The sequence below is a fragment of the Hyaena hyaena genome, unplaced genomic scaffold, assembly GCF_003009895.1.
Source record: "Hyaena hyaena isolate Hyena2069 unplaced genomic scaffold, ASM300989v1 scaffold_163, whole genome shotgun sequence".
Taxonomy (NCBI): domain Eukaryota; kingdom Metazoa; phylum Chordata; class Mammalia; order Carnivora; family Hyaenidae; genus Hyaena; species Hyaena hyaena.
Genome location: NW_024080794.1, coordinates 1,904,538 through 1,930,796, shown reverse-complemented (window position 1 = coordinate 1,930,796; position 26,259 = coordinate 1,904,538). Strand labels below are relative to the sequence as shown.

The window sequence follows — 26,259 nt, the reverse complement described above, 5'->3', positions numbered from 1 at the left end:
ATGTGACCAGTAAGGCAGCAGGCTATAGGTAAGTGCTTTGGAGGGAGGAGGGGGAATCAAAGGTCATTATCAAAAACAGAATCAAAATTCCATTATCTGTGGATTTTCAGCCATACCAGGGGTCAGCACCTCTATCCCCTTAACTGTTCAAAAGTCCACTGCACTGAAAACCATGAATATGGTTTTAATGTGTAAATTATAAGGTATATGAATTATATTTCAAAGTTGTTACCAAAAGCAGGGAGAGAAAATAAAAAATAAAGAAAAAGAGTCATAGGAAAACCAGTGACATGAGGGGAAAGAGATCAAGGTAAACACAAATGGAAGGCCAGGGTTGAAAGTAATAAAAATCCAGAATCTCATCACAAAATTTGAAACTGACAACGCTCTGAAAACTTGGTCTTCTGTTGACTCATATGGCAGCAAAATCTAATCAAACCTGTACTCATCTGACAGCACAATCTATTCAGAACGAACATTAGATTATGCAGAATCTTTCTTACCTAATTACAGGACTAGTCATGATTTGCCGCAGAAAAATTAAGATGTGTGATTATGACATGCTGCTTCTGACTCAGCTAAGGGTATGATGATTTCATATATGCACCATATCACCTTTCTTGAAAAAACAAACAAAAATAACCAAAACCTGAATCTAAAACACACTGATTACAAGGATCTCAGTTTTGGGATTATGAAGCTATAGTAGTAAAGATGAAAAGAGACAGCAAGTTGAAAACCCCAGATAGGGGCACCTGGGCGGCTCAGTCAGTTAAGCGTCTGACTTTGGCTCAGGTCATGATCTCATGGCTGGTGGGTTCGAGCCCCATGTCGGGCTCTGTGCTGACAGCTAGCTCAGATCCTGGAGCATATTTCAGATTCTGTATCTCCCTCTCTCTCTGACCCTCCCCTGCTCATACTGTCTCTCTCTGTCTCTCTCAAAAATAAATAAAACATTTTGGGGCGCCTGAGTGGCTTCGTCGGTTAAGCGTCCGACTTTCGCTTAGGTCATGATCTCGCGGTTCGTGGGTTCGAGCCCCGCGTCGGGCTCTGTGCTGACTGCGAGCTCAGAGCCTGGAGCCTGTTTCAGTCTGTGACTCCCTCTCTCTCTGACCCTCCCCTGCTCATGCTGTCTCTCTCTCTGTCTCCTAGAAATAAATAAAACATTTAAAAAATAAATAAATAAATAAATAAAACATTTAAAAAAAATTAAAAAAAGAAAGAAAACCCCAGGTAAAAAGGTGATGGTAGCTAAAATGGGAAGAGAAGCTTGAAGGGTATTACAGATAAGTGGCCTCACTAAAAACCAGAGAAGTTCTTTTTCTTCAAAGTATTCTGGATCACCATTAGCATTCAATAAACTATGAAACAGTGGTAGGAATTCACTTAAGAAAAAGTAACACACTTAACAAGGAAAATTTAATAAAATTAACAAGGCAAGGTGCCCCAAGAAGCCCTGAAGTCATGCTTCTCTTAACAGAAAATGAGCAGTCCCTGTTCACAAGCAGCAAACATGATAAGCAAAAGCTAGTAAAGAAATTGTGTAAGAAAAAAAGATAAAGATTCAAAAATTTTTTTCAAAGATAAAGATTCAAAAGCAATTTGAGTGCCTTACTTTTCTAATTCTTCAGGGTCAAATTTCCACCAAGTTTCAGGTTCATGAAACTCTACTCTGTATCCTTTTCCTATGGCCTACACAAAGGAAAGGAAGAAAACAAAAACCCAGAGAATTCTTCTTAAAGTAAAAACGAAGGCAGATAATTAGGAGTTTCATTTAGACAATACTTCTAACTTTGCTCTACCAAGAAAAATTTTACTTTTAAATAATATGGTTTATGAATATATTAAGACAGCTTAACTGGACAATTTCAAATTACTGTCTTCAAGTCCAGGCAAAACTAACAAGATGAACATGTATCTTAATAAGTACCAATTCCAGTTTTTTATAAACTAAGTAAACAGACACACCTCTTTAGAAAACAGGGGAAAATGTTTATATAATAAAGATAAAAGCAACCAAAATTTCAGAATATGAAAAAACTGACAGGAATAAAATATTACAATTCTCTCATATTTTGTATTTACCATTTCCACATACGGTTTCATTTCCCAAGCTTGTGTATTAGTGTTGTCTATTATAACTGGAGATCTCCCCTGATTGATAGCTTGTTTTGCTGAAATGAAAAATAAATTTAAAAAACAAAAACAAAAACCAGAGAACTATTAGGTTAAAATATATAGTAAGAAATTTTCTACATCTCTGCACTTAAAAATAAATTATGCAATCTCTTGAGTCAGTGCCATGAAAAAAAAGGACTCCAAATTTATTAAAAGGGAATTAAGAGACATAACCACAGGCCATGTGTATTCTCTAGACCAGATACTGGTTTTGACAAACTAACTGTAAAGAACATTTGGGGGGAAACATTTTGTTGAAATTACAGCTAAGGAAGCCTTCAGTCTAGAGCTAACTTTCATTTAAAGAAAACACTGAATACAGTCTATGAAAACGGGTGAATATTTATCAACATGGAAAGATGAAAGCTGTTAACTCAAAATGGCAAATTATAATATAATATAGAAGTATGACCTTATTTTGGTCAAAATACAGAGATCTGGGAAGAGCTACTAAATATCAATAGTGATCACCTGAGGGTAATAGGAATATAAGCAATCTATGCTTATCTATATTTCCCAATGTTCTACAATTACAAATAATGATTTTGAAAGAAGAAATGTGTTTTTTCTTTCTTTTAAAAAGAAAGCTATCGATATATCATTACTTACCAGCAAAACTTTACATACTAGGTAGCTAGATAACCACAATTAACTGACTTTGTAAGTATTTCTTAGGACTAGAATTCTCAAATGAAGAGCTGAGATCACATGGAACTTTTCCAAACTACTTCTCCTATCCCTGAGCCATCTCTTCCCTATGAGGTTAAGAATCACAGCCACAGTGAGCCACTGTTAACAATAAGAGTGTGCATACTCCTAGGTGTTAAGAGACAAGAAATATAATTAAGAACCTACAATAAAATTAAAAGCCAAGGCAAAAGGCAATGCTATGGAAGTTTTGTTGGTGCTTAGAATTCAAAACATTAAGTTCTACATGATGAAACATTTATACAGATGTCTAAGGACAAACAGAATTCTAAAGGTTAAGTAGTAATGACTATGGTGGAATATATATTTGGAAGATGTCTCTAACTAACAAAAGGAATTCAGAATTTGGGTCATAAATGTCACACCAAAATGCTATTATCTCCCACTGCTCTATCCCAAATCATAAACAGTGATCAAATCTTTCTTTAAAAAAAATTACTAAACTAATTCTCTTAAATGTCTAATAGTTAGGCTATCACCTCCAAGGAGTTATATTCTAGAGAGAAGCTCAATAACCAAATTAAATCTCTGATTTCAAGAATGGGAAGACTATCTTCTTTCAATGAAAGTTATCATGTAATACCATATTTCAGTACACTCTAGGAGAAGAGTTCCTAAGTAAACAATGTTTGAATACCCAAATAATGAGAGTCATTTCTTAAACAAAATAACCATCATATTTTAAGAAACAAAGTAATGACACCTTGGAGAGATTTTTAATTTACAGACAATCTAACATGAATTTAGAGTCTTCTAACAATACATACATGAAGCAGAGACAGATATTCCCAGAAGGTACCTGGCATTTAAAAGAATTCAATAAGAAGGTGCCTGGGTGGCTCAGTCAGCTAAGGGTCTGACTCCTGATTTCGGCTCAGGTCATACATGATCTCATGGTTCATGGGTTTGAGCCCCACACTGGGCTCTGCGCTAGTGTACAGCCTACTTGGGATTCTCCCACCCTCTCCCTCTGCCCCTCCCAGCTCTCTTTCTCTCTCAAAATAAATAAACATTAAAAAAAAAAAAAGTATTCAATAGGGGTGCCTCGGTTAAGCCTTTAGCTCAGGCCAAAGTAATATTCTAGACTAGTACTGCAAAGGGAAAGAACTGTCCTACACAGATTTCACAGTCCACTAACTTCTACTTAAGGAAATACAGGAGAAAGAACAGGTTAAATAGTTACCACAAGGAAGCAAACAGACAACTACAAAATATGGGACATTTTGTAGGATAAATAACCAAGCTTGACAACAAATTAATGTTATGAAGACAAAAAGAGGGGATAAAAGAGAATCCAGCTTAACATAATTAAAATGAAACCTAAAACCAAATGTACTACCAGGACCTAGCTTGTATCCTGATTCAAAGAGAACAACCATAAAGAAATACTTAAGAGGAGAAATTTCATTACAGGGTATTACATAATGTCAAACTGGTTTTTTTAAATGATGTTGGCATTGCAATTAAATAAGACGCCATTAAGAAAAAAGTTAATTTGAAGTCCATAAAGTATGATGCCTAGAATGTGCTTTAAAAACCTTAGGAAATAAAAAAAGGGGGAGGGGGTTAAAACAAAAAGGATAAAGCCACTAAGGCAAAATCTGAATAACTAATAATAATTCTGAGTGATGGATGTATGAGGTTCATTGTACTCTCTCTAATCTGGGTTTAAATTTTTTCATAGTAAAAACAATTGGGGGGAGCCTGCGTGCTCAGCTGATTGAGTGTCTGACTCTTGATTTTGGCTTAGGTCATGAACTCATGGTTTGTGGGATAGAGTTCTACAACAGGCTCCACGCGGACAATATGGAGTCTGCTTGGGATTTTCTTTCTCTCTCTCTCTCTTTCTCTCCCTCCTTCCCTGCTTGTTCTCTCAAAATAAATAAACTTAAAAAAAATAAAAATAGAAACAATGTTTAATCATCAATGTATTCTTCATCTTTTTAAAAAGAAATTAACTTATAATGTAAACATTTACTTACTAGTTCTAGATCAAAAGTTTTCAATCCTGACTGCAACATCAGAATATATGGATAACTTAAAAACAAACAAAAACTAGTGCTTAGATCCACTCCAGACCAATCCACTCCAGAATCTCTGGGGCTAAGATTCAGGCATAAGTTTTTTTAAAAGATCCCCAGGTGGAGCACCTGGGTGGCTCAGTCGGTTAAACTTCCAACGCGATTTTGGCTCGTTCATGGGATCAAGCCCCACATCGAGCTCTGTACTGACAGTGCAAAGCCTACTTGGGAATCTCTCTCTCCCTCTCTGCCTGCCCACCCTCCCCCAGCTCACATGTGCACACACAATACTCTCTCTCTCTCTCTCTCTCAAAATAAATAAACTTTAAAAATAAAAAAGGTCCCCAGAGGATTCAAATATGTGCAGCCTATGTTATGAACTACTACTCTAGAATGAGAAAAAATTGACTGATGTGCTTCTAAAACATGTATTAAGTAGATTTTTTTGGTGGAATAATGTCAATGCAAAAAACTTTTAACATTTGCAGGCATTATATGAAGACTTAAAAAAACATTAGCATTATTTCTAGGGAAATACTTTTTGGGAATATGCAATAGTATTGAGTTCTCTGAAATTTATTCCTGAGGTATAAAATAAAGGTTATTAAATAACCCACATCTCTATTTTGCCAGCTTATACTGGTACATTATTTACAATTTACAAAATATACCTTTCTAAATTCTCTAATCTCATAACAGTCTTGATCAAGTAAGGCAAGTATAACTATCATTGCTTCAAATAGATGAAAAAATTGGGTCTCAAAGTTATTTAAATGGCTTGCCAAAGTCATTCTGCTGGTAAAAGTCAAGTTGAGAATAAAAACTCAGTCTTCTGACTCAGTCAAATATTCCATCCCAGAGACTTGGCCCAAAACAAACCTCTGTTCTGGTTCCAGTCATGGGCATCACCAAGTTGATTAACATTATACCTGTACCCATCTTGATGGTGAAAATAGTCATCAGTGCTGAACACAATGCCATCACGACTCTGACCAAGCAGAATTCTGTTAATAAAAGAAATCATAAGGCGCCATTTATAAAATTTATAACCATCAAAAATAAACCACACAGGAATGAATCTCTGATACTTACCTGTATATATATTGCAAACAGAATAGCTCAGTAGCAGATTTCAGATTTCAAATATCACTTCACACTTAAATCTATACAATTACAACCAGTAACATTTGTAGGTGGCATTTGTATTGCCACTTTAAAAAAAAAGTTCTTCATTCAATCCCCAAATTATGTTATAATCCATGTTTTAACTTTAGTGAACTTGTATTTGGTTTCTAAAATTGCCTAAATTTAGTGCAATACTTAACCTAAAAGGCAAATAAGCCCAAGCAAGAAATTCATATGGAGAAAACTTTATTTGACCTAAAGCAACTTTGATAAACTCATTTCCACAAGGCACAAACACATTTGACCTAAAAGTGAAAGTGAGAAATAGCCTGAGGCTTAAGGTTGTGAAATAGCTTGTAATCATCCAAAGTATAATCAAATTTTAAATCTGCTAAGAGATTAAATTACTAAATGAATTACTAAACACATAATAAAAGCACAATCTTCAAATAAGTCATAATCAAACTTTGTTCTCACAATATGATACCACCTTAAATTTCTAGGCACAATGAGATTAACTAGTGTTCAGATTGTCAGAGAATTCCCAAAGCCAGTGACTCATGAACGAAACTGGGGGTGGGCTAAGAAAAGGTAAAAAACAGTGAGAGTATAATTTGGATCCAACAGTAATAGAAGTATTTTGTTGTTTATCTCTGCCTTCTCAGCCACTGGGCAACTGGATATCATTTTACAATTTTTTTTGAGAAGGGAAAGGAGTGGAAAGATGGGAAGGGATTAAAATAAAGAGTACTGTCAGGGGATGATTCAAGAATACATACCTCCTACTACAAAGGAATAGGAAGAACTCCAACTAGTAAGACAAACCTCTCCTTTCCTCAGCTTATAAAAAACTTGTAAATAGGCATACCTCAGAGATACTGCAGGTTCAGTTCTAAGCCACAATAAAGTGAATATCACAATAAAGGGAGTCAAATTAACTTTTTGGTTTCCCAGGGCATATAAAAGTTATTACTAAAAAATATATATATATGTCTTAATTAAAAAATATTTTATTGATAAAAATGCTAACCATCATTTGAGCTTTCGGCAAGTAATAATAATCTTTTTGCTGGTGGAGGGTCTTGCCTCAATCTTGATGGCTGCCAACTGATCAGGTGGTGGCTGGAAGCTGGGTGGCTATGGCAATTCTCTAAAATTAGACAACTGTGGCCCATGTATTGACTCTTCCTTTCGTAAAAAAAATTCTCTGTCATGTGATGCTGTTTGATAGCATTTTAATCACAAGAGAACTTCTCTGAAAATCAGATTTAATCCTTTTAGCAACTAAGTCTATAGAATATTCTAAATCTTTTGTTGTCATGTCTACAGTGTTTGCAGCATCTTCACTAATGGACTTCATCTCAAGAAACCACTTTCTTTCCTGTCCATAATAAGAAATGCCTCGTCTGTTAAATTTTTATCATGAGACTGCAGCAATTCAGTTACATTTTCAGGCTCCACTTCTAATTCTAGTTTTCTTGCTATTTCTACCACATCTGCAGTTGACTACTCCACTAAAGTCTTAAGCCCATCAAAGTCATCCATGAGGGCAGGAATCAACTTCTAAACTCCTCTTCATATTGATATTGTGACCTCATCCCATGAATCATGGATATTCTTAAGGGCATCTAGAAGGGTAAATCCTTTCCAGGAGGTTTTCAATTTACTTTGAATTTCCTGTGATCAAAGAATCACTATCTATGGCAACTATAGCCTTACAAGATGTATTTCTTAATAATAAGACTTGAAAGTCAAAATTAGTCCTTGATTCACGGGCTGAAGGATGGATGTTGTGGTAGCAGGCATGAAAACAACATTTATCTTCTACATCTCCACCAGAGCTCTCGGGTGAGCAGGTCAGTGAGCAGTAATATTTTGAAAGGAATCTTTTTTTCTGAGCCATATTAGAAGTGGGCTTCTAATATTCAGTAAACCATGCTGTAAACAAACATGCTGTCATCCAGGCTTTGTTGTTCCATTTATAGAGCTCAGACAGGGTACATTTAGCATAATTCTTAAGGGCTCTAGGATTTTCAGAATAGTAAAAGAGCATTGTCTTCAACCCAGTCACCAGCTGTATTAGCCCCTAACAAGAAAGAGTCAGCCTGTCTTCTGAAGCTAAGGCACTGACTTCTCTTCTCTAGCTATGAAAATCCTAGATGGCAACTTATTCCAGTAGAAGACTGTCTACACTGAAGATCTGTCATTTAGTGTGGTCACCCACCTTCATTAATTATTGCAGCTATCTTTTCATTATCTTAGCTACATCTTGCGACAGGTTTTACAACAGCACTTCTGCTTCACCTTGTACTTTTATGTTATGGAGACAGCATATTTCCTTAAACTTCATGAACCAACCTCTGCTAGCTTCACACTTGTGTAGCTTCCTTACCTCTCTCAGCCTTCACAGAACTGCAGAGTTAGGACTCTGGGTTAGGTTTTGGCTTAAGAGAATGTTGTAGCTGGTTTGATCTATTATCCAGATACTCCAACTTTGTCCATACTAGCAAGGCTATTTTGCTTTATTATCATTTGTGTGTTCACTGGAGTAGTGTTTTTAATTTCCTTCAAGAACCTTTCCTTTGCAGTAACAATCTGGCTGCCTGTTTGGCTCAAGTGGCCAACTTATGGCCTATCTGAACTTTTGGCATACCTTCCTCCCTAAGTATAATCACTTCCAGCTTATGACTTAAAGACATGCACAACTCTCCCCTTTCACTTAGAGGCCAGAGTAGATTACTCATTATTGTTGTATCTCTGGGAATAAGTAGGCCTGAAAACAGGGAGAGACATGGGGGAACAGCAGGTTGGTGGAACAGTCAGAATACCATGTTTATCAATAAAGTTTCCTATCTTAAATGGGCACAGTTTGTGGCACCCCAAAACAATTACAATAGCAACATCTAGGGCACCTGGGTGACTCAGTCAGAGCCAGTGTCCAAATTCGACTTAGGTCATGATCTTGCAGCTCATAAGTTTGAGCCCTGCATCTGGTTTTGTGCTGACAGCTCGGGCCTGGAGACTGTTTCAGATTCTGCCTCCCTCTCTCTCTGCACCTCCCCCACTCATGCTCACTTGCTCACTCTCTCGCTCTTCTTCAAAAATAAATAATATTTTTTAATAGTAACACATCAAAGATGACTAATCACAAATTACCATAACAAATATACTAAAAATAAAGTTTGAAATATTCTGAGAATTGCTCAGTGACATAAGGACACTCTGAACAGATGCTGTTGAAAGAATGAAGCAAAAGACCTGCTTGACACAGGGGTTACCACAAACCTTCAATTTGTAAAAAGTGCAGTATCTATGAAGTATAATAAAACAAGTATGCTTGTATACTTTATAATAAAAATAAAATTGCATATTTAAGAATAAAAATTAAAAAAAATTTTAAATGTTTTTATTTATTTCTGAGAGAGAGAGAGACAGCGTGAGCAGGGGAGGGTCAGAGAGAGAGGGAGATACAGAATCTGAAACAGGCTCCAGGCTCTGAGCTACCTGTCAGCACAGAGCCCAACATGGGGCTCGAACACACGAACCATAAGAGCATGACCTGAGCTGAAGTCGGATGCTTAACTGACTGAGCCACCCAGGTGCCCCCAAAATAAAAATATTTAAGCATGCATTTCCACTCATAAAAATAATAGTTCAAGTGACTTCAAACAAAGCAAATGAAATTAAATGGTTATGTTATTTCCAAGGCTGCAGTTGGATTCCTTTTTTAACTTGCCATAATTTTTCCAAAATATACTAACATATTTGGTATCTTACTTGTTTATACAGATAACCCAGAATATAAAAATGCTACAATATTAGCATTCCAAACCAAAGCTCAATAACCCAAAAACATTTTGATCGTAATAAGCCTTATCATATCAAATTATATTCAACAGTATCAGAAAACTGATTATCATCTTTCTTAGACATCCTGTTTCATTTTTTCCCCATTCTTTTGTTAGCACTGATTTTTCAGATATTAATACCATACAAGAAACATATAGTAGCTTTTGTATCCAAGAAATGTTTTAAACTCAAAAAAAGGTAGAGGGCAGGTATGGAGTGAGAGGGGAGGAGATAGCAAATCAATTTACATCATTAAACCAAGTAAATATCAAACATGAATAAACCTCTATGAAGAACATCTTAAATACATAAATCATGATTACAGCAAATAATTTTAGCTTCAAGAGAGATTTTTCCTCTCAGACTGTTCATGCAGCTTTAAAAATTCCCTGAATTACCTCAGACTGTGAAGCTTTATTTTGGGGATTTGTATAAAAAAATACTTATAATCAATTTGGATATATTTGGTGCCATACCAATCATGTGAACCAAAAATAAGTTACTTAAAAATATTAACATTTTCAAAATTCTTTCAGAATCCATTAGAACTCTCACATGTGGATGGGGAGTGGGGGAGAGAGAAAGTGGGTAATGGGCATTGAGGAGGGCACTTGTTGGGATGAGCACTGGGTGTTATATGGAAACCAAATTGACAATACACATATTTAAAAAAAAAAAAGAACTCTCACATGTTAATTAAGGTATTAAAATGAATCCTTCAAATGTCAAAACTTAGAACTCTGAAAAATCAAGTATCTAATTAAAAAAAATCAGGTATGAACTCACTGGCTACTTGATTTGTATTTTTTCAGAATGTCTATCTTTTTGAAAACTTACCATATGACAAGCATTTTATGTGTATCTATGACCCCATTTAACTCTCATGACAACTCTGCTAATTTGATATTAAACAAATCCAGAAAGGAAAATGATTGCAGAAATCAGGCCACTGGAGTTACGTAGCGGTGGGAGAGCCAAAACCAATGACTTACAATGACCCCTGCCTCCTGGTATTCACTCCCTCCTATAATCCCTTCCCCTTGAGTAGAGGTGGGAGTCAGTGACTATAGCTTCTAACACAATATGGCAGGGTTGATGTAACATCCCTTTCTGATATTCGATTATAGAAAAAAGTGGCTTCTGTCTTAGGCTTAAAGCTGGCTCCCCCTCTCTTATCACAGCTGTGAATGGAGAGCAGCCCAAGGAGCAAAGAACCAAGGGAGGTCTCCAGCCTATAAGCCAGCAATTAACTGAAGCCTTTCAACCCAATAGCTCACAAGGAATCAAGTCTTGTCAATAACCTCAAGAGAGATCTTCCAAGCACATCCACCCCAACCTTCAGATCAGAACATAGCCCTAGGCAACACTTTAGTCAACAGCATTGTTAAAGACCTTGACCCAGAGACACCCAGATAACTGCACCCTGACTCCTGTCCTTCAGAAACCGTGAGATGATAAATGCTTTAACTCTGTTTTTAATAAGGTAATTTGTTACCCACCCCTAGATAACTAACACAGACTGTGCTTATAATTCTTCACTTAAGTACGGAACAAGTGAATCCTGTTCCTTAACTCTGTTTTGGGAACCCTAGTGGCCTATCATGAGTTAATTTTCATAATTTATTTTTAAAATTTCTATTAACTGTTCATTATTTTCTTTAATAATCCATGTGCATTTACAACCAGAAGTGATTTTTCAAAAAAAAAAAAAAAATGAGTAGAACTGACATTTCATGAATGCTTTCTCTCATTTACTAAGTGGCCCTGCATACCCTTCATACCTCCAATATCTCCAAACCCCTTCACTGGGGCATTTCACTCTCTAAAGACTACTTCAATTAAGAATAGAGATCTATATAAGGAAAGGTCAATCTTTCCTCTGGAGTTTAAACTTAGATCTTCTCCAAAAGCACGGAGGGAAAAAAAATCTCTTTCCATTTCTCTTTAAACTGTAATTTCTTGGGCACCTGGGTGGCTTAGCTGGTTAAGCTTAAGCATCCAACTCTCTCAGCTCAGGTAATGATCTCACAGTTCCCATGGGATTGGGTCCTGCACTGGGCTCCATGCTGACAGCAGGGAGCCTACGTAGGAATCAATCTCTCTCTCTCTCTCTCTCTCTCTCTCTCTCTGCCACTCCCCCACTCACTCAACCACACACTCTCTCTCAAAATAAATAAATAAACTTAAAAAAAAAACTCCCTTGCATTTCCTTACGGCTGCTATAACAAATTCCACAAACTTAGTGGCTTAAAACAACATGCATTATATTACAGTTCTGAAGGTGAAAAACCTGAAATCAGTTCCACTGTGCTAAAATCAAAGTGTGGGTAGGCTGGCATTCCTCTTGGAGACTGCTTAGGAGAATCTGTACGTTTGCCAAGTTTTCCAGCTTCTAAAAGCCAGCTCCATATGGTCCCTTCCTCCATCTTCAAAACCAGCAGTGGAACATCTTTTCCCCTCTCTGAAAGTGCTTCAGTATTTATCTCTTATCAACTCTCAACATTTTGCTAATGTTGAAATTATACTTATGCTAATATATGAAATTATATATTATGCTAATGATGAAATTAGTGGCCCATTTCTGAAAATACATTCTCTTGATAGTGAAATTAGAAGAGTAGAAGAAATGTGTATTACCTCAAATATCTTAAGTTCAACTTTCCTCCCTTGTATAAACAGGGTGTAAGAATCTAGCAAAATCTATAGTCCATGCCCCTAGGAATGACAATCAAAGCTTGATCCCTAAATGATCCTGTGTCCAACCCCTGATTCAGAGGATTCTGTTTGGCTGATGCCAATTACAATGGTAACAAAATTCCACATCCAGAAATTGTTGAATTCTGCCTGAAATAAACCTTTAATCAAAGTGCTGTAAGTTTTCCTAAAAGGACAAAGAGCTAGCACTTCCACACACCTACAAAGGGGTACAAACAGTTTTGCACTAGCTTATTCATAAATATTTGAAACCTGTACTTGTGTTAGAATTTAATTTAAAACTGATTTCATTAAAATCTGTTAGCAAAGTTGTGGGTAAGCTACTAAGTAAAAATTTGGTAAAGTCAAATACTACATGAGTTCAAAAGGATAATTGAGGGCTGAGATGATAAGCCAAAACCTCAAAAGGCAGAAACGTTCAAGAGAACCTTTGACTAAGTAGAGTAATGAGAACAATGAACAGACAGGTATTATGTCTCCTGCTATAGAGGGCCGGATCTAGTCCAACTACAGAAGGACATGAAGATGGAGAGGTGGGCAAGGACTAAATTAAGGAAGAGGAGACTCGAATGCCACCCCCAGAAAATTTGAAATTTAACCTCCTATACTCATTACCACACAGCAATACTAAATAATGCTATCTTCTCATTTAGTGCCCCAAATCAACTCTGATCTATCAAATCTTGACTCCTTTTATGCTTCAAGTTTCATTTTAGGAGCGCCTGGGTGGCTTAGTTGGTTAGGCGTCTGACTTCAGCTCAGGCCACGATCTCATGATTTGTGGGTTCAAGCCCCGCATCTAGCTCTGTGCTGACAGCTAAGAGCCTAGAGCCTGCTTTGGATTCTGTCTCCCTTTCTCTGCCCCTCCCCAACTTGTGCTCTGTCCTTGTTTCTCTCTCAAAAGTAAACATTTAAAAAAATAAAAAAAACAAAACAAAACCAATTTTGAAAGCTAATTCCCACATAAAAACATTCTCCACCACAGACTATCTGGTTTTACCTCCAGTCCCAACCAACCAATCTTACATCATTTAAAAAGTGGTGACCTAGGGGCGCCCGGATGGCTCAGTCTGTTAAGCATCTGACGTCAGCTCCGTTCATGATCTTGTGGTTCATGAGTTCAGACCCCCCACTGGGCTCTCTGCTCTAAGCACAGCACCCGCTTTGGATCTTCTGTCTCCCTTTCTCTCTGCCCCTTCCCGACTCATTCACTCTGTCTCTCTCTCAAAAATAAATGAAAACATTAAAAAAGGAAGTGGTAACCTAGAGGCTCATGAGTGTCTCAGATGGTTAAGTGTCCCACTTCAGCGCAGGTCATGATCTAGCAGTTCATGAGTTCAAGCCCTACATAGGGCTCTGTGCTGACAGCTCAGAGCCTGGAGCCTGCTTCAGATTTCTCTGCCTCCCTCTCTCTCTGCCCCTTCCCCACTCCCACTCTTTCTCTCTCTCAAAAATAAATACATTTTAAACAACAAAAAAAAAGATGGTGACTTAAACAGATACTCGTGCTTCTTTTAAACAAGCTCCTTAAAGTCAGGAGTCAGGTATTGGGCCCTGCATGCAATAGATATTAAAGTGAAGGAACAGGGAAGAAACACACTATCATTTATATCTACAGTTTGATCTTGTCCCAGGTTTTCTAACTTCTCCCAAGCCCTTTAACCTGAACTTAATCTCTTAAGCCTCTGCTCCTTCTATGAAATGAAAATAACACAACCAAAATTACAAGATTTTTATATGTCAAAGTACCTGTAAATTGTAAATCATGATACAAATAGTGGTTAATACTATACCATCCACTCTTATCTACCTAATTCCTCAAATACACATATTATATATAATCACCTCTATAATCTCCTGGTATAATTACATTCTTGAATGTAATAATTACATTCTATCACATTACCACTACCTTATTCATCTTCAGTTTCAACATATTCCAATGCTATCTCAAATCTCGTCTTTCTTTCTTAATTTATTCTATACCCACATAGTCAGGTGACCCTAGCTAGGAGATCCCTTCATACAATTTCCAAATTGCAACTGCTTCTTTCCTCTGGTCTTATATACTAAATCTAGAGGACTGCCCATGTTCATGAGACTTCACTCTTCTATCCCTTCTAAAGAGTAGAAATCTCATCTTCTCTACAAAATCTTCATGAAAATAAGAGGAATCAAAATGCAAAGACCTAAATTTAAATTCCTTTACAAAGACCACTGCTTATGATCTAGCTTAAAAAACATGTCTAGGCCATAAGTTTAATCTTTCCTTAATTTCTTGCTTCTGAAGAAACTTCTAGTCAGACTGTTTTGGAAGTAAATATAAAACATTTATATAATGCTTCTTTGGACTTCTTTATCTTCACCACCAAGACATCAAGGTTTCTTTTTCTCCTTACCTAACATAAATCTTGAGTCATCCTAAAAAAACTGCAAAGAATTTGTTTTTCTTGTGTTATTTTCCACAACTGCACACTAGAATTCAAGCACATCAATATTTTTTCTAAAAAATGTAAACAAAATGAGAATTTGAAACATTTTGTCATTCAATAAAATATTATCAGTTGTAACTCCATTTTACTCAGGTACTGCTCACTTCAGACTCCTTAAATTTAAAGAAATCAAAAGGTTCCCTCTATCAATCAATGGAATGAACACAGCACAGTGCTTAAAACACACTCACACCTCCTTTCCTTGGGTTATCTCATTTACTTCTCACAATTATTCCAGGAAAATAAGTATTACTCGTTCTATTAACAAATAGCAAAACTAGTCCAAGGCCATAAAGTTTGAAAAAACGGAATCAAAAGCCTGATTCCAGCTCTTCTTGAATCTGACTTAAAAAGGGAAGGCCAGTACAGTTCTCAAATAGCATTTACTTACATCACTGTCATAATTATACAATGGTGTATCTATTTTTAAAACCTTCAGCAGAAATCTTTATATGCCAATTCTCCTTTACTCCATCAGGAAAGATCTTTTTAAATATTTACACTGTCCGATGCCATTCTCAGGTGTAACAAATTAAACATTTTCTACTAGAAACATGAAAGCATTTGTCATTGATTCTAACTATCATCTATAATTTGTAAGTAATGAATTTCCAAGTGTTCACTTGGTATCCTTTACTCACCGAGACAACGTTGTTTTCCCAGAACCAGGCAAGCCTCTTAAAAGAATAAGTAGCTTCTGCATTTTATTTAACTTTTCTTCTTGAAACTGCTGGTTCATAAGCCTGTCTGTTCCATTATGGTTGTCCATAGAAGGATCTTTCCAACATCCTTCACTGGCTTCATAGAAACCATTACTCACATATCCATCTTGCACACTGTAGCCATTTGTAGAGGAATGATCTCTACTGGCATTCTCACTACAGTCAATATAGTCATTATTCGGATCAAAAGTCAAACCATTCCAGTTAACGTGACCACTATTTACATAATACCCATTTTGAAGCTGAGAGCCATCTTGGGCCTGGAAAATATCTGATGGTGGATTTGGTGGAGCACTGAATCTTTGAATATTTAAATGATAGTTAAAACTGGGAAGAGGAGGACCTGGGGGTATTATAAAAGAATGTACTGATTGCCATTCAGGCCTGAAGGAAGTAAACGAATCGTCACAAAATGCAGGTATTACTTGTCCATTACAAGGATATTTGCCTGGCTCATTCCCCACATGCTGTTGATAATCACAATGTGACTGTAGAGCATCTCTAATATCTCTTTTCTTTCCTTCTTCAGATTTTAACAGATCATTATTATGGCCCTGATGATATGTATTAAGTTGTTCCTCAGAGGGTTCGGGTTCTCTACAACTTCCTTCCAAATCATCTTTTTCATTTTCAAGCTCTTCAATTTCTTTGTAAAACTGGAATAATTCATTGTCAAGCTCTGATTCTTTGGAGTTAAACTGCTGTTTCTGTACTCGTCCTCTGTCAGCTATACCACTAATAGTGTCTGACTGGTTCCTTGCTTCATTACATTTCCTCTTCTCAGGGGGTTTGTAAATGGGTCCTATAAATGCTTTACTTGTACTATATATCTCATCATCTGTGGACACTGATAGAGGACCTGCATCCTGTAAAATCTGTGCATCAGTGGATTCAATAACATCTGGTCTATTATTACCAGGCACCTCCTCACGCACAGGTTTCAACGAGTCTGTTGCTTTGGTTTTGTCCTCCTGAGAACTATGTCCTCTGACATCAACAATGGTCACAGGGACCCAATCATTCCCAGTTTTCTCTTGGATTCTGTGAAAGTTAGCACTACCGTGGTGGGAAAAAACATAAGCTTCTTCAGTTGACTTTAATTTTTTATAGCATGGTTCACTTGTTAGTTCTTCACCATGATCCAAGGATTTCGCTTCAATTTCACCATAAGGCATCTGGGGAACAAATAAATCCCATAATTAATAATTAATATTTTAAAAACCTAAACAAAAGTTTTTCAGAAACAAGAAATCAGAAAAGACATATAAATGTGTGATATAAACAATTAATGGTAACATTTTCCCAAAATCCAAAACTTAGAAAGTTGTAATTTTATTACTGCATACTATTTAAGTGTTGTTATAATGATTTAAGGGAGGGAGTCTCACTGAGGGTAAGTATGTTTTAAAAGAAAAAAGATATATCTCACCTTTAATGGAAATGGATGCATTTATGAAGTTAAAGAACTTAAAGAATTTAAGTTTAGAAAATTAAATCAATATATATTTTGGAAATATACACAATTGTGTACTAAGATGGAGAGTAAATCTGCCAGCCAAACTGACACATTTCCAAAATGGTTGTGATAAATGGCATCAGTAACTGTTAACTGTTTAAAATCACTAAATCAGAGTAAACGCGTCCAGCTCCCAAACCTCAGCGACTCCTTAGCAATCAAATGTTAGATTACCTGAAATGCCAGACTTTACAGACCCTATCCCTGCTACTAGCGTAGAAGTGGCTTCGAAATGGCTGTACAGCATTAATTTGAAAGAATAATAAATAAATAAAAAACTTAAGTGGCACTAAGAATGCCTCAAATATGTCACATCACGTTTAAAAATCTGGCAACTCTCCAAATCAAAGCGCTGATCTTTTCCACATGCTTGGTCAATCTCAAAGATAAATCCTGCTTCCCTTGAAATTACTTAGGGACCCTCAAAAGTGCAATCCCAAAGGCTGTTTTACTCACTACTTCTTCATTCTGCCCGCTCTCTGGTGTTCCTCTAACAGAGAGAGAAAAGGACAAAAAAGACGAACTGAACAATGATACAGGTAGGCCTACAAAGACTGAAGATGATACAACTGTAAACGCCGTCCTTTCGGAAACGGCCCTCTTACACAGCGCCTCCGACCATCTCTCCGCTTCTCACTTCCTCATTCGAAATATCATAAAAGTCTCAAAGAACAACAAGACGATTGCATTAACAAAGCGTGGCCTATATACAACCAGAGTCCCAAGGCCTCCTGACCTCCAAAGAGGGCAGCCCGGGCAAAAGTGCGTCAGCCAGTTTCTTTATCCCAATGGAGACCTGTTCGGGTTGTCAGAAATTCTAGAGACCTCCGAGACTCAAAGCTTCACTCCACGCTAATCAAAAAGGTCCTTCCAGAAACAGACGAGAAGCCAAAACAAAAAAGAAAAGAAAACGTCACCATCACTACCCCACCCTTACTTAAAATGAGGTGTTTACTCACCTTACACTATAGCTCTGCATTGACTTTTACCTCCCAATAAAATCTCGTCTAGAAAGACACGAACATCTGAAAAGGTGAAAGCAACGGGCAAACACCGCCCCAAAGCTGAGGAACTAAAACCCAACTCCTCAACAGCTGGGCAAGCTGCACCGCCGTACGCAAGATGGCGGCCACCGCGCTGGTACCCCGGTAGGAATTACGGGTTTGCGCTCGGCATTGTGGGAACTGAAGTCCAGCTTTCACACAAGGCGCTGGTAAACTCTGTGCCCGGAGACTCGGTCTCCCAGAGTTCATTGCGTGAGACACCCTAGCGGTAACAAACGTAAACCTTAACTAGTTCCCAGAACCGAATCGGGAAAGTTATTTAGAAATGTCAACTTTAGCTAAAAAAGGCAGTGACCCTACTCTGGGATTCATCCGTAAAGGAAAAGAGAACGTGAGTGCCTGGCACCCCAGATACATAAGCCGCTTTCAGTGCAATGCTTTTGAGACTTTCTAGGAGACCGTCAATGAGGCTTTTCAAAGAGGCCTCAACATTTATCGCCAAGTAGGGTTGCCGGCATTTCTACGGAAAACCACTCAGTAGTTTTAAGTTCACGTTCTTCTGTCCATGGAGACAGTCATTGCAGCAGAGCCTTAAGTACTGAAGAGAAAATTATTTAGTATCGTAGCTATGTTGTATTTTGAGAAACAAAGGCCAATTACTGAGCTTGCCCATTAAAAAAAGTCAATTTGTAACAAGCGCTTGGAACAGCACCTAGCGAAAAGTAAGTGCTGTGTGTCTGTTAAATTAGAAATAATCATTTTTTAAATGAACAACTTGACAATCCTGAGCTCAGAGCCCTTTCTGACTTCCCACTATGTCCCCACACTTTCGAGGCCCGCTCCCTCCCCGCTGTTCTTTCACTGCAAGTGAAACTGCTAATGTCTTCGTATTTAAATAAATCTTTCTGTTGTGATAATGTTTTAATTTATAAATATATAGTTAAAGTCATAGTTTGGAATATTTGCATTTAATTATTTAACAGCTTTATGATCAAGAGGGCTTATGCTTATCACCAAAGCAATCCATCCCCTTGTAAACAGTCTTCCTCAAATACAAATTCCTACGTCGACCATTGATGTTTCCTCGTAATTAGCTTCAAGTTATGCATTCTTGGTGGAAACAACCACTTAAGTGAAGTTGTGTCTTTCTCAGGATATTGTGTATGGAGGTTCAGGATGTCTGTCTGTCCCTCATAAGGTGTTATTAGTCTTTTTTATCCTATCAAGATGTTTCCCAGTTTCTCCACTGTATATTTTACCACTTGCAACTAATAATCGATCTATGAAGGGATACTTTGACATGAAGCAACTATCTTTTTCCTGATCAAACTCTACGTTTGATCATCCATTGATGATCCTTGCTGCAACATCTTTATGTAACAATGATGGTTACAAACTGTAGATTTTTTTTACCCCTAACTCCTTCAAGCCCTTCGCATTTATTACAGGTGATTCTGCTATAAAGAAGAGCTCTTCTTATTTACTATCAGCATGAATTTATGCATTCCTTTTTGTTCAAGAAGTTATAGTCCATTACTTTCTTTTACTTATTTAATTAGTTATTTTAGACTATTTTTAGGACAGTTCAGGATTCATAGAAAACCTGAGTGTGTATATATATGTATATATATATATATATATATATATATATATATATATAGTACAAAGCTCCCATGTAGTCTACCCTCCCAACCACACACACACACACACACACACACACACACAGAGTTTCCACTATTATTAACCTCTTGTATTATCATGATACATTGTTATAATTAGTGAACCAATATCGACACATTAATTACAGTCCATAGTTATTTAGATTTCTTTAGTTTTTACCTACTCTTTCCTTTCCACAATCCCTTCCAGGACACCATATTACATGCAGTTGGCATTTCTCCTTAGGCTCCTCTTAGCCATGTCAGTTTCTCAGACTCGATTTGTTTTTTGTGACTTTGACAATTTTGAGGAAAACTGGCCAGATGTCTTGTAGGATGCCCTTCTGCTGGAATTTACCTGATGTTTTTCTCATGGTTAGGCTGGGGTTATGGGTTTTTGAGGGGAAGACCGCAGAGGTAAAGTGTCACTTTCATCACATCATAGCAGGGGTGCATACTACCAACATAATTTATGATTGTGTATGTTAAACTTAATTACCTGGCTAAAGCAGCATTTACAGATCTCTTCACTGTAAAATTAGTCTTTTTTCCCCCATTCCATACTGCTTGGAAGGAAGTCACTGTGCACAATGCACATTTCTGGTTGTTAACCTCCCCCTCCATTACAGTATTTACATAATTTGTTTGGAATTCTGCATGGGATATTGTTCTCTTCTTCCTCATCCTTATTTATTTTGATGCTCAAATTTATCAGATTTGGCCAGCTTTACCTGGCTCCCTTTTTTTATTATTATTTTTTAACATTTATTTGTTTTGAGAGACAGAGAGAGACAGATCATGAGCATGGGGAGGGCAGAGAGAGAGGGACACACAGAATTGGAAGCAGGTTCCAGGCTCTGAGCTGTCAGCACAGAGCCCGACCCGGGTCCCTAACCCAGGAACTGGGAGGTCATGACCTGAGCGGAAGTTGGATGCTCAACCGACTGAATCACCCAGGCGCCCCCACCTGGCTCCCTTTGACCTGCATGTTGAGCACTTCCTTACCTTTGTGGCACATTATTTTCCAGACTTTTCTTGTATGTTTGTTACTTTACCCTGGAGTCAACAAATTCTCCAAAAGCCTTGGTTCCTTTTGTTTTTTACTGGAAAATGGTATTTAGAAACTAAGACCTTAGAACTAAGTGTGCTTATTGATAGGCCCTCTCAGTAGACAGAAGTGAGGAAGAAGAGAATATATATTTTTTTCACTTAAGAAATCATGAATATTGATACTTACAATCCAATCTAATTCCTCAGTATTCTTTGTTGCCTCCCCCATTTTGTTTCGTCTTTCTTCATTAACAGTGAGAAACTTGTTTCCTAACAGCAACAACACATTTTACTTATAGCCTAATCCTACATTGCACATAAAATAGTTTCAGAATTGTTACTTCATATAATTACAAAAGAAACCTACTTAAAGAGGTTCAAGCCTTGTTTGTAGTTACCCCACCCTAGACTGAAATTTGAAAGTTAAAGTACTATGTGCAAAAATAATTTGGATTAGTTCTCTGACCTTATGCTATCCTACTTCAGTGGGTAGTCATTTGAAATACACTTGAATTCACTTGCTTCTATATCTAGTTTTAGCTAGCTTTTCCTTCCATTATTGATAATTTCATTTTACTTTTGGAATATGGCTCGAACCCACGAACCGTGAGATCATGACCTGAGCCGAAGTTGGACGCTTAACTGACTGAGCCACCCAGGTGCCCCTAAGAGGACTATCTTTAGAATAAATCCCCAAAAGTGGGATTGCTAGATCAAAAGTTAAATCCGTATGTATTGCATCCTGCCAAATTTTCTTCCATAGTGATGATATCACTTTGCATGCTCACCAGCAATTTATGAAAGTGCCAATTTATCTGAACTTTTGCCAACATAATGAGTGAGAAATGGCATGTCAGTGTAGTTTTAATTTACATTTACATTACTTATTGTTAGGTTAGGGAGATTTTTATATCTTTTCTGTGGATTGTTTATCTTTGGCACATGTTTTATTGGATTTTTTTTTAGTCTTTTTAAACTCAATTTGAAGATGTCTTTATATATTAGGGATATTGGCCCTTTATATGGCATATTTCTTACAATAAGTTTCTTCTAATTTATGTGTCTATTCATGTGTGCCTGGGGTTTTTTCCCTCCACATAAAAATTGTTATTTTTTTTGGCAAAACTCATCATTCTTTTATTGCATCTGGACTTTAAGTCATTGCTAGAAAGCCTTTACAGACATGCAGGTTAATAGGAATTCTTTTATGCCTTCTGCTAGATCTCCAATCCATTTGGAGTTTATACTTGTATATGGTATAGGAAATGAGTTTCTAATTTTCCCAAACGTGATTTATTAAACAGTCCATCTTTGCCTCAGTGGTTTGAGATACCACTTTTATCAAATATTAAATGTCCATAGAAGCCTGAATTTTCTATTTTATTTAATTAGACTTTCTGTCTATTCATGTACCAGTACTACACTTTTAATTATATCTTGTAGGGCTATCCACCCCGCTCCCAATAGATCTTACTTTTTAGTATGACCTCACTATTCTGAAATAGTTCTGAGAAAAGGTCTTTGGTATTTTTTTAACTTGGGATTGCACTCTACTCATAAGTAAGCTTAAAGAAGAACTGATATGTGAATAATATTAACACATCCTGAGATTGAATATCTTTCTATTTTTTCAAGTCTATTTTTGTGTAAGAATATTTATAGTTTCCTTCACATAGGTTTTGAACATTTTATTAGGTTTATTCCCAAGTATTTTATCTTTTTAGTTACTATTGTAAATGATACAGTCTTTCTTTCATGGGATTGCCTAACTGGTTGTGTAAGTTATTTTTCATATTAATTTCATATCTTGCTACCTTACTGAATTATTTTTTCATTTGAGGTAGTTTAGTATTGCTTCCTAGGGCTTAACAGGTATGAGATTTCATCTGTAAATAGAGGTCATTTTCTTCTCCTTTTTCTTATATCTCTAATTGATTTGTCTAATCGTATTGGCTAATACTTTCAGCACAATATAATAATGAAGATAGTGATAATCTTTGCTTTGTTCCTGATTTAAGTGGAAATGTCTTCAATGTTACTTTATTAAATTATGGAAAATATTTAGAAAATATCCATCTGTTTCCCTATTTTCTCAGGAGTTTTAGGAATGAATGTGGAATTTTGATAGTGTTTTTCAGCAACTAGACATACTCACATGGTGAATTAAATTAATATTTCCTAATATTAAACCACACTTTCATACTTGATATAAGTCCCACTTGGTCACAATATATTATTTTCTTAATGTAGTACTAGAGATTATTCACTAAATTTTCTTTATGATTTTTGTATTGATATTTGTAAGTGATGTTGGTTTGTAATTTTTTGGGCCATATAATAATTAGGTTTAGGTATCAGAGACTAGTCACTGATGGAAAAATTAGCAACAAAATAATTGGGATGCATGGCTGGCTCAGTCAGTAGAGCATCCAGCTCTTGATCTCAGGGTCATGAGTTCAAGTCCCACAATGGGTGTGTAACCATTTAAAAACAAACAAACAAACAAACAAAATAGTTAAGAGTTCTGCCTTCCCAGTCTCCTTTGATCTTCTTTCTCTGATCATCCTTTAAAAAGCTTTATTTTTTGTTGTCCTCACATTCTTTGTTCATGCGAGCCTTCAACTTTCTTTCCCATTAATATTCTTATGAGTAAGAACTACCCTTGGTGTGCACCATCTTTGAACTTTTGTATATAGCAATAAAAAACACCTTACCCACTAGAATGTCTCCTATGGCATGCATTGGTTTAGGGCCCTTTTGTTTTCTTCCGCCTTTAAGTTATTCTTGTTTGCAAAATGAGAGTTTACCGTACTTTGGAGCCATTTTTTCCTTTGTCACATATATAGTGCTTATTATGTTTAGCCTTTCTGTCCCTGACTGCTACAAACTCAAAATTGATAGGATCAGCTTTTCCTGGTTTCTCATCACACTCTGGTGATATGTACAGTGGTTCACTTGGCTTTACCTTTATAATTTTAGGCCCATGACTTAAAGTCCATGTCATTTCTTCCAGCCCCTGTTCTTAAGACCTATCCATCCTGATAGAGCTTAAGAATGGACCGTGCCTGGGGCTCCTGGGTGGCTTAGTCGGTTGAGCGTCCGACTTTCGCTTAGGTCATGATCTCGCGGTTTGTGGGTTCGAGCCCCGCGTCGGGCTCTGTGCTGACTGCTAGCTCAGAGCCTGGAGCCTGTTTCAGTCTGTGACTCCCTCTCTCTCTGACCCTCCCCTGCTCACGCTGTCTCTCTCTCTGCTAGAAATGAATAAAACATTAACAAAAAAAAAAAAGAATGGACCGTGCCAGTTTGGTCATTCACAATTACTAAGTTCTTTTTTTGCCATAAGTAGCCACCAATATCTAGAGATAGAGGATCTTGTATGGCTTCTTGCCACAGATTTGCTACCAGGTTGTAAAGAAAGAAAAGTAGTAAATTCTACTACAGAGGCAGACATTTATTAGCAAACCACCACAGAACAAAGCAACAACTATTTTGTAAGCTCAGTGAAGTCCTAACTTTGTCCTAAATGTGTTAACCACAATTTGCATGGAGGTTTCATTGAAACCAAGAGCAACAGAGAAAAATTCAGTTACTTTATAGATGGCAGGCAATAGGAATCCTCCAAATAGGTGGCTGAACACAAACTGTTTCAAAATAAAACTCCATGCCACTCCATAACATACCCTGTTAGTGCATGGGTGATGATTGTTTCTATATTCCAACACACCTATCTTTCTATCTATCTACACATGCATCTTGAACATCACTAATTTCATCAACAAAAATCTATTTCTAATATCAGATAGGCAGTGGTTGGAGATGAATAGAGCTAAAGTGGAGGTAATAGTCATCTCTAGAATGTGATGGAATTATTAAATATAGGCTAATCATCTCTGAAATATATATTTCTATTAGGGTACAGACCACCCTTAGGGTATAAATTTCAGCTAACACATAGACTTTGATATCATATTGTTTATACTGAAGTGTTTAAAAATAAACTACAGACAACTTAAAACAATATAAGCCAGTCCCAGTTTGTTTGTCCTGCCTGTCTGACTTGTATTGCCCTGCTCCCAAAATGACACTAGAAGGCATTTTGTAAATAAGAAAATGGGGGCACCTGGGTGGCTCAGTCAGTTGAGCATCCAACTTCTGCTCAGGTCGTGATCTCATGGTTGGTGAGTTCAAGCCCCACATCGGGCTCTGTGCTGACAGCTCAGAGCCTGGAGTCTACTTCAGATGCTGTGTCTCCCTTTCTTTCTGAGCCTCCCTCACTTGTTCTCTTTCTCTCTTTCTTAAAAATAAACACTAAAAAAATCCACAACAATACATTTATTTAACTTACTGTGCTCAGTGCACATGTCCCTGAAAGTGACAGTGTGAGTAAATCCTAAACAGAGAAGCAAAGGAGAGCATTTTTCTTTTCTTTTTCTTTTTTAAATGTTTTATTTATTTCTGAGAGAGAGAAAGAGAGAGAGAGTCAGCGTGAGCAGGGGAGGGTCAGAGAGAGAGAGGGAGACACAGAATCTGAAGCAGGCTCCAGGCTCTGAGCTAGCTGTCCGCACAGAGACTGACATGAGGCTCGAACCCACAAACCATGAGATCATGACCTGAGCTGAAGTTGGGCGCACAACCGACTGAGCCACCCAGGTGCCCCAGGAGAGCATTTTTCCTTAGTGGTGGTAACAGCAAGGAAGGTGGTAACAATACAGGTATAATGAGGCCTCCGCAGGGCCCAGCTAGCTTCCCAAGTTGGTCCATTACATCTTCTAACAAGTATGTTCCCTGGTGATGGGCATTATTACCCCCACACATCTTTCAGTCTGTCTTCACAAAAAACCACACTTTACAAGTGGTATAGCATACCGCACTTCACACAAATAAAAGGATGCAAAGAAATGGAAGAAGAAATAAGCAATTCTTTTCAATGAACCCTAAGAAAGCTCTTCTTAAAACTGTCTTGCTACAAAGCCACACAAATTTTTATCCTACTCATAAAGAAAATCTACATTTGATAATTTCTGTATCTAGGGGTGCCTGGGTGGCTTAGTTGCTTAAGCGGTCCCCCACGGCTCAGCTCATGTTCTTACAGTTCGTGAGTTCGATCTCTGCATGGGGCTCCACACTCATAGTGCGGAGCCTGCTTGGGATTCTCTCTCTCTCCCTCTCTCTCTGACCCCTTCCACGCTTTCAATTTCTCTCTCTCTCACATATATACAGA

General features: G+C 37.1%; 1 protein-coding gene across 2 annotated transcripts in view; it reads right to left on the bottom strand.

Moving 5' to 3' along the window:
• The window catches only part of N4BP2L2 (NEDD4 binding protein 2 like 2), a 67,824-nt gene extending 49,368 nt beyond the window's left edge, over positions 1-18,456 (bottom strand). The window contains exons 1-5 of one of the 2 annotated variants that reach the window (XM_039239832.1): positions 18,286-18,456; positions 15,730-16,985; positions 5,787-5,911; positions 2,086-2,174; positions 1,616-1,692 (exon numbers count right to left, since the gene is read on the bottom strand). In XM_039239832.1, the coding sequence (XP_039095763.1) occupies positions 1,616-1,692; positions 2,086-2,174; positions 5,787-5,911; positions 15,730-16,985 (1,547 nt within the window). In that variant the 5' untranslated portion in view covers positions 18,286-18,456. The remainder of the gene's footprint in view (positions 1-1,615; positions 1,693-2,085; positions 2,175-5,786; positions 5,912-15,729; positions 16,986-18,285) is intronic. The other variant, XM_039239831.1, reaches the window with a different exon arrangement.
• Positions 18,457-26,259: the final 7,803 nt, after the last annotated feature.